The sequence below is a fragment of the Tachysurus vachellii genome, chromosome 15, assembly GCF_030014155.1.
Source record: "Tachysurus vachellii isolate PV-2020 chromosome 15, HZAU_Pvac_v1, whole genome shotgun sequence".
In the NCBI taxonomy this organism is placed as follows: Eukaryota; Metazoa; Chordata; class Actinopteri; order Siluriformes; family Bagridae; genus Tachysurus; species Tachysurus vachellii.
The window spans coordinates 1410564-1420563 of NC_083474.1; the positions used below are offsets into that span (position 1 = coordinate 1410564).

Genomic DNA, 10000 nt, shown 5'->3' on the forward strand with positions numbered 1-10000 from the left:
GTGCCATTATTATTAGTGCACATCATATTTCAGCATTTCAGTTTCACACACACACTCTGTTCAGGAACCGCAGGCATATTGTTGGAACAAGCTGCAGAACTTCATAAATAATTCATGAGGAAGTAAAGAAGAAAGAAGCTATTTGTCACATAAATATGTTTTCGCATATCCCAGGAAGTTGGGGTCAGATTGAAGGGTCAGACATGATACTGCAGCCCTCTGTTCTCAGAATAGCCCCCTGTATATAACAACAACCCACTCGCCTCACATACAGGAAGCAGAAAACACACACAGGTGAAGGCTGGACCTTGAAAATCTGTTGTTTATTTGTGTTTTTAAGACAAATGAAATGGAAAATTATTTAATCTGAGCGGTTTAAGCTAAATGAACCTGAAGTCTCACACACAGAGCTACAGTCATCATACAGTACATTCAGCACTGTGTGTGTGTGTGTGTGTGTGTTTGTGTGTGTGTGTTTGTGTGTGTGTGTTTGTGTGTGTGTGTTTGTGTGTGTGTGTTTGTGTGTGTGTGTGTTTATGAGGAAGGGCTGGTATGAGAGGAATGTACTGTTTTGGATAAGGAGTAAAAACACACTCCTCTGGCTTAAACTGAACCCGGGAGACTGGAATGTGTGTGTGTGTGTGTGTGTGTGTGTGTGTGTGTGTGTGTGTGTGTGTGAGAGAGAGAGAGAGAGAAAAAACCGTCTTAAAATAAAACAGAAATAAATAACAGTGTGCATGAAGACGAATAAAAAGTACAAAATTACAGACAAAGAAAGAGCAAGATACTTAAAGCTACATCGATTATTGTTTGAAATACTGAGTGGATGTGTGTGTGTGTGTGTGTGTGTGGGTGTGTGTGTGGGTGTCTGCGGGTGAGATTGTCTCTCATCGAGGTGGCCGTGAGTGACACACACATTCGCATCGCTCATGATGCTGCAGGTTGATTTCCTCCAGAGTCCAGCGTGCTTTGGTTTTCCTTTTGTAGTAATTTGGTCCTGGAGAGAACTTTAGCACCTACATTAGACACACACACACACACACACACACGCAGACACGCACGCAGACACGCACGCAGACACGCACACGCAGACACACACACGCAGACACACACACGCAGACACACACAGACACGCACGCAGACACACACAGACACGCACGCACACGCACAGACACGCACGCACACGCACAGACACGCACGCACACGCACAGACACGCACGCACACGCACAGACACGCACGCACACGCACAGACACGCACGCACACGCACAGACACGCACAGACACGCACACGCACAGACACGCACGCACGCGCACGCACAGACACGCACGCACGCGCACGCACGCAAAGACACGCACGCACACACACGCAGACACGCACACACACGCAGACACGCACACACACGCAGACACGCACACACACGCAGACACGCACACACACGCAGACACGCACACACACGCAGACACGCACACACACGCAGACACGCACACACACGCAGACACGCACACACACGCAGACACGCACACACACGCAGACACGCACACACACGCAGACACGCACACACACGCAGACACGCACACACACACAGACACGCACACACAGACACGCACACACACACAGACACGCACACACACACAGACACGCACACACACACAGACACGCACACACACACAGACACGCACACACACACAGACACGCACACACACACAGACACGCACACACACACACAGACACGCACACACACACAGACACGCACACACACACAGACACGCACGCACACACACACAGACACGCACACACACACAGACACGCACACACACACAGACACGCACACACACACAGACACGCACACACACACAGACACGCACACACACACAGACAGACACGCACACACACACAGACACGCACACACACACAGACACGCACACACACAGACACGCGCACACACACAGACACGCGCACACACACAGACACGCGCACACACACAGACACGCGCACACACACAGACACGCGCACACACACAGACACGCGCACACACACAGACACGCGCACACACAGACACGCGCACACACAGACACGCGCACACACAGACACGCGCACACACAGACACGCGCACACACAGACACGCGCACACACAGACACGCACACACACAGACACGCACACACACAGACACGCACACACACAGACACGCACACACACAGACACGCACACACACAGACACGCACACACACAGACACGCACACACACAGACACGCACACACACAGACACGCACACAGACACACACACACGACATTTAAAGGCTTCCATTTGCTTAATCTGTAGATCTTTAAGCCATGCTTTATAAAACATTTTGTTAAAAGATCATCTTTAATAAGATATTAAACCCAGGGTTTAGTCGGTTTCTCAGTGTGCTACTTATTAGGGCTATTTTTATATTCATGGTTATAGAAAATGACAAAAAAATGAGTTAGTAATATATACAGTTATGAAAACCGGTGCTCAGCCATAGTCCTGTTTCCACAACAGTGCAGAAGAAGAAGATGCCTGGTGATATCTGTGTGGGCAGAGAGCCATGAGCGAGAGCCACAGAACCAGCGCTCCGTCAACACTGATTCATCAACATCAAAGTCCCTCAAGTGCATCATGATGTGCATCAATCAAGCAGATTTAATTAAAGAATTCTTCAAGCGTCAAATTATTCCTCTTTTTGAAGTTGCTGTTCATAATAATGTACAACCAAAACACAGACCGGTCAGTTCTACTCAATATGTTCATCAATATCTAGGAGAATTAGGGGACATGACGTGATGCTGACATCCTGCACACAATCTCACAAGTCTATTATCTCAAATGCTCCAATAACTACAACACTACCATCGGGTCATTTACTACTTTAAAGGTGAGGACTCTGTTGTTTGAAAGCCAATGTTGACATATAAAATCACCAAAACAAACACGCCCCTAACCCAAACGGATCCCACCCCTGTATCGATAGCTCCGCCCACACATACATACGTAACCCAGGCGACTAACAGAAAGAAATGTGTCTTCATCATAGCTGAAGGGAAGAACAATACGATTGTAGATAAACAAACAAGCAAAAATGACACACAAGCATAATCATGTAAAGGACAAAGACATATATTAGTTCTGTGTAACAAAACAAAACCAACGTTACTCACCTATCGAGAAGGAAAAAAGCGCCTCGGCGTCTTAAGTAAAGTTGGTCACATATTCACAGATTGGAGTTTCCCGAGTCAATAACTCCTGAGCTAAACACTGTTACTACACAAAACACGGTTGTAGCTGCGTCTCTACATTACTACGATAGAAAAGAGGTGTTATTTGTGTAGTAACAGTGTTTAGCTCAGGAGTTATTGACTCAGGAAACTCCAATCTGTGAATATGTGACCAACTTCCTGCTCCTTCAGTTCTCTCCAGCGCTGGAAAGCTGATCCTATATTAACACGTCCTACTTCTTACCTTATCGTAAGTCTTTCTTCACTTTCTTTCTTTGTTTTTATCCTCCATGTCAATGTTAAAACCTCTTTCTGCTAATGTCACACATGCACACTGAACACTCTCTCCACCCATATTGACAAGACACGCCCCTTTCTGCTCATTGGCTACACGTTTGTTTTGTTTTTGTTTTGTTTGGCGGCCCAACGCAGTTTTCTGAAGCATTTCTCAAACGACGGAGACCTCACCTTTATCCAGTAACGGTTTTATAATTCGATGCTTCAGGAAACCAGAATTAAATGCAGCAATCTTTCTATTCCTGAAGAGCAACAATGTTCTCTGATATCTTGAGAAGGTGTTAAAAGGTATGTTGGAGATTAGACATGATTGAAATGAGGAGGTTGAATCACGGATTCTTAAGAACATGTCAATAAGATATTCTTGGATTATGACACCTCTGCTGTGTTTAGCGTTAGCGCAGCACTGCTTGTAACCTGCTGCTGAAATAATTGCTGTACAGATATGAAAGGAATCATGGATCCTTTTATCATCAGAGGGGCTGAAGGTCGTTTTGTTGAGAGTTAGATGAATGAATACTGTTACAGTGTAAAGACATTGTTGAGGACATTAATGTGTTGTGTGTGTGTGTGTGTGTGTGTTTGATTAGACAATACCTCATGTAGCTTGCTGACTGTTTTGGCAGAGCTACATGTGCAGGAGTTCCAATGTTCTGTCCCACAGGCACAGTTCCCACCGCAGCGTTTCACCAAGATGCATCGTGGGAAAAACACAGCGTTGGTGGCTTTCAGTTCCTCCCGCAGATTTATGGAAAAATTGCGCGGTGTGCAGCTGTACAGCCTCACGTCCTCATACAGACGATCCAGATCAACTGTCAGTCAGAGACAGAGGTAGTGACTCACACATACTACACACACTACACACTCTACACACACCACTCACACACTACACACTACACACCCCACTCCACACACACACTACACACTCTACACTCACACACTACACACACACACTCTACACACACCACTCACACACTACACACACCACACAAACACTACAAACACACACCCCACTCTACACACACACACTCCACACTTACATAAGTGATTAGGAATGTATGCCCTCTGGTGCCTACACACAGACTCTACACACTACACACAAACACTACACACACCCCACTTACATAAGTGATTAGGAATGTATGCCCTCTGGCCCATCATTGTGTTTGTGCGTTTTTGTAGTGTGTAAGTGGAACGAGGAGGACACACAACCGAGTCATATTATAAAATAAAAACTTCATCAAACAGTCATAAACATGAACAGTTAACTATTCCCTAAATACTATCCATCCTCGCCCGAGTCTTTGGTAAGAACGTAGTAGTTCAATGAACAACTAATGTTCATTCTATTTTTTTTTTTGCAAAAACATTTAAGAAAATAAGGCAAAAGTTTTGTATTTTGTTATTTGCCTTAACCACAGTGATTTTCCTAATGGACTGTAGGACAGTAGATCAGAGCCTGTACCGGGGCTTTAAGGGCTGTACCACTGAATTTGGGCCATCAGGTTGGATTAGAACCGTGTCTCCACCACTGATGATTAGAGACTGTAGCAGAAGCCTTGGGGAATTACACTGTGTTTTTAAACAGGTATGAGGACCTGTATCACAGAAGGTTCCTGTGGAAGCCAGTCCTGTCCTGGGAACTGTGACCTACACCATACAGCATTAATCAGAGGATAGGGGCATGTCTGATTGTAATTACCCTGAAGAATGGGGTAAACTGGGTCCTGTACCATAGACTTTACCATAGAGACCACATACACCAACTACACCACCACATATACTTTAGGAATCATGAGATATTACCTGCAGGTTTATGTGGATTTTCTACCAGAGTAGTGTGTATTGTTCTGTGTTATACTCACGTTTGTTTACACGGTTGGCATAATAGCTCCTTGGTATGTACTGGTGTGTTTGTGTGTAGATGGAATTCAGGTCCTGTCTCCAGGTCTGTGGATTCAGGTGTCTAAGGACCCCCTCCACTGTACTGAATCCCGCAATGATATCATCCAACGCATCGGCTGATAACGGAGCATTAGAGGCAGACACAGCATTCTGAAGTGTGTGTGTGACGGAGAGAGCGAGAGAGAGAGAGAGAGAGAGAGAGAGAGAGGGAGGGAGGGGAGAGAGGGAGGGGGGAGAGAGAGGGAGAGAGGGAGGAAGGTAGGGAGGGGGAGAGAGAGAGGGAGAGGGGGAGGGAGGGGGAGAGGGGGAGGGAGAGAGAGTTGAAGGAGAGAGGGGGAGAGAGAGAGAGGAAGGGGGAGAGAGAGAGAGGGGCATATAGAATAATTGTGAAAAAAGGAGAGAGACAGATAAAGAGTTATGACAGTAAAGGAATAAATTGAAAAAGTAAAATAAGTTTGACAGAGAAAGACAAAGAATAAAGGACAGAGATAAAAATGAAAATTGAAAATAAGGGACATTGGGGAGACGAGTGAGTGAGTGAGTCAGTGAGTCAGTGAGTGGGTGAGTCAGTGAGTGGGTGAGTCAGTGAGTGGGTGAGTCAGTGAGTGGGTGAGTCAGTGAGTCGGTGAGTCAGTGAGTCGGTGAGTCAGTGAGTGAGTCAGTGAGTCAGTGAGTGAGTCAGTGAGTGGGTGAGTCAGTGAGTGAGTGAGTCAGAGAGTCAGTGAGTGAGTGAGTCAGTGAGTGGGTGAGTCAGTGAGTCAGTGAGTGAGTCAGTGAGTGAGTGAGTGAGTGAGTGAGTGAGTGAGTCAGTGAGTGGGTGAGTCAGTGAGTGGGTGAGTGAGTCAGTGAGTGGGTGAGTGAGTCAGTGTGTCAGTGAGTGAGTCAGTGTGTCAGTGAGTGAGTCAGTGAGTGAGTCAGTGAGTGAGTCAGTGAGTGAGTCAGTGAGTGAGTCAGTGAGTGAGTCAGTGAGTGAGTGAAAAATGGGGGAAGAAAATATAATCTGTTTCTCTTTGTATTGGAAACAGTGCATGAATATAGTTAGAGCTATTACACCATCTAAAAGTGAAAATAAAACAGTGAATTTATGATGAGGGTTGTGTGTGTGTGTATGTGTGTGTGTGTGTGTGTGTGTGTGTACCGATGCAACTGTGACAGCCTCGAAGTTATTCAGATAAGACGGCGGAGCATCAATCTGAGAGACGTTGAAAGAAACAGAGAAAGAGGTGGAGAAAAAGAGGCATATACAGTAAGTTGTATCCCTGAATTAAGCCTGAAGCTAAAAAGAGTCTTTATTTCAGAGCGCACACACACCCACTCTCACACACCCACACCCCCACACACACACAATCCCCACACACACACACACACACACACAAGTGTACAGATTTATTCAGTCTTTTCCCTCCCCATGAGCTCTACAGAATTTTCTCCCCAGTTCAGTGGCATCCCTTATAATTGTACTTAACTCTTGTTAACTGTGTTCTTAATGAATTACAGCTAACTCAGTCATACGGTGAGTGACGTAATGAACTACTGACTGTGTTCTTAATGAATTACAGCTAACTCAGTCATACGGTGAGTGACGTAATGAACTACTGACTGTGTTCTTAATGAATTACAGCTAACTCAGTCATACGGTGAGTGACGTAATGAACTACTGACTGTGTTCTTAATGAATTACAGCTAACTCAGTCATACGGTGAGTGACGTAATGAACTACTGACTGTGTTCTTAATGAATTACAGCTAACTCAGTCATACGGTGAGTGACGTAATGAACTACTGACTGTGTTCTTAATGAATTACAGCTAACTCAGTCATACGGTGAGTGACGTAATGAACTACTGACTGTGTTCTTAATGAATTACAGCTAACTCAGTCATACGGTGAGTGACGTAATGAACTACTGACTGTGTTCTTAATGAATTACAGCTAACTCAGTCATATGGTGAGTGACGTAATGAACTACTGACTGTGACACACATTTTTATTAGAAGTGTGATCAGGACCTGAATGTTCATGGGGTCAATGTAGCCTATACTACCAGACTTGCCCTGGGAATAATTGTGTCCATATATCACCAACAATACCTGGGGAACTGTGGCCTTCACTGTAGAGGAGGAAGGTCTGTATGACTGCATTTACCCTGGGCAATTGTCCTCGATCACCAGATTTACCCTGGGAACCTGGTCCTGTGCCACCAGCCTTACCCTTTATTAGCAAGTAAGCCTGTACCACCACAGATACCCTGGAGAATATGGGATTGTTGCCTGTACCACAGGTCTCACCTGGTCTTTACCAATGGTATATACGGGGAATATATGGGGGAAGTCTAATGGTTAGAGTCTGACTCCTAACCCTAAGGTTGTGGGTTCGAGTCTCGGGTCGACAATAACACGACTGAGGTGAACTTGAGCAAATCTTCCAACATTGAAACAAATGTGTTGGGATGTAAAGAGCACTGGGTTCTACAGGACCAGAGCTGGAAACATATGACAACCAACATCATGTCGACCATCTAACTGGTTTCTATGACATTTTGATTGGTGGGAAAATTGTGTATTTGTGTATTCTGGTGTTAAAATACAACACTTTTGTGCAAAATGTGTAAATGTTAGTAGTGTGAAAATGTCATTTCAATATTTATTTTGTGGTATTTTATCCCTCACTCAGTTTAAATACTTCTACCTTAACTCTCTCTCTCTCTCTCACACACACACACACACTTTTAGAAGGCTTTTTGGAACGGCATAAACATGCTGAATCTGGAACATTCTACACTAATATTTACACAAAGTGCTTTGTGGAGAGCAGCTGCTACTGTGTGTGTGTGTGTGTGTGTGTGTGTGTGTGTGTGTGTGTGTGTGAAGATGAAAGAATTCTTCACACACAAAGTGTACACTAAAATAAGTATGAGGCTCTTAGAACATGGTGAGTGTGTGTATGTGTGTGTGTGTGTGAGTGTGTGTGTATGTGTGTGTGTGAGAGAGAGTGTGAGTGTGAGTGTGTGTGTGTGTATGTGAGTGTGTGAGAGAGTGTGAGTGTGTGTGTGTGTGTGAGTGTGTGAGTGAGAGTGTGTGTGTGTGTGTGTGCGTGTCTCACCAGCAGCGAGTAGCAAAGTTTGAATCCCGGTTTGGCGACTAAGAAGTCATCGGATTTGAAGGTGATTCTGATGATGTTGTTTCTGGACGTGATGGGACTCGGGACGTTCCGTCCACACCAGGGACCCCAAGTGATGGTGCTGCTTTCTGAAATGTCATCAACCTCCACAAAATCATGTCTATAAACACACACACACACACACACACACACACACACACACACACACACACGGTTACAATTCAGTAGCCATGTTAGTATGTCTGGTTAATGTATTCCTTTTTTCCTCAACCTCTGTTTACTTACTCTGTATAATCTTAACATCCTTAAGCTTCTTATCTGTTCATCCATCAGTCCATCTACTCATTCTTCATTCCTCCACTCACTCAGTCATCTACTTGTCCTTCAGTCCACTCACTCAGTCGTCTACTTGTCCTTCAGGTCACTCACTCAGTCGTCTACTTGTCCTTCAGTCCACTCACTCACTCGTCTACTTGTCCTTCAGTCCACTCACTCGTCTACTTGTCCTTCAGTCCACTCACTCAGTCATCTACTTGTCCTTCAGTCCACTCACTCACTCGTCTACTTGTCCTTCAGTCCACTCACTCAGTCGTCTACTTGTCCTTCAGTCCACTCACTCAGTCGTCTACTTGTCCTTCAGTCCACTCACTCAGTCGTCTACTTGTCCTTCAGTCCACTCACTCAGTCATCTACTTGTCCTTCAGTCCACTCACTCACTCGTCTACTTGTCCTTCAGTCCACTCACTCAGTCATCTACTTGTCCTTCAGTCCACTCACTCACTCGTCTACTTGTCCTTCAGTCCACTCACTCAGTCATCTACTTGTCCTTCAGTCCACTCACTCACTCGTCTACTTGTCCTTCAGTCCACTCACTCACTCGTCTACTTGTCCTTCAGTCCACTCACTCAGTCGTCTACTTGTCCTTCAGTCCACTCACTCAGTCGTCTACTTGTCCTTCAGTCCACTCACTCAGTCGTCTACTTGTCCTTCAGTCCACTCACTCAGTCGTCTACTTGTCCTTCAGTCCACTCACTCAGTCGTCTACTTGTCCTTCAGTCCACTCACTCAGTCGTCTACTTGTCCTTCAGTCCACTCACTCAGTCGTCTACTTGTCCTTCAGTCCACTCACTCAGTCGTCTACTTGTCCTTCAGTCCACTCACTCAGTCGTCTACTTGTCCTTCAGTCCACTCACTCAGTCGTCTACTTGTCCTTCAGGTCACTCACTCAGTCGTCTACTTGTCCTTCAGTCCACTCACTCAGTCGCCTACTTGTCCTTCAGTCCACTCACTCAGTCGTCTACTTGTCCTTCAGTCCACTCACTCAGTCGTCTACTTGTCCTTCAGTCCACTCACTCAGTCGTGTACTTGTCCTTCAGTCCACTCACTCAGTCGTCTACTTGTCCTTCAGTCCACTCACTCAGTCGTCTACTTGTCCTTCA

The 10000-nt window shown here is 45.5% G+C and overlaps 1 protein-coding gene across 1 annotated transcript in view; it reads right to left on the reverse strand.

Moving 5' to 3' along the window:
* Positions 1-285: 285 nt before the first annotated feature.
* pdgfd (platelet derived growth factor d) overlaps positions 286-10000 on the reverse strand; it is a 21283-nt gene continuing 11568 nt past the window's right edge. The window contains exons 3-7 of the mRNA XM_060888699.1: positions 8544-8721; positions 6581-6634; positions 5403-5592; positions 4135-4349; positions 286-1016 (exon numbers count right to left, since the gene is read on the reverse strand). Coding sequence (XP_060744682.1) covers positions 888-1016; positions 4135-4349; positions 5403-5592; positions 6581-6634; positions 8544-8721 — 766 coding nt within the window. The 3' untranslated portion in view covers positions 286-887. The remainder of the gene's footprint in view (positions 1017-4134; positions 4350-5402; positions 5593-6580; positions 6635-8543; positions 8722-10000) is intronic.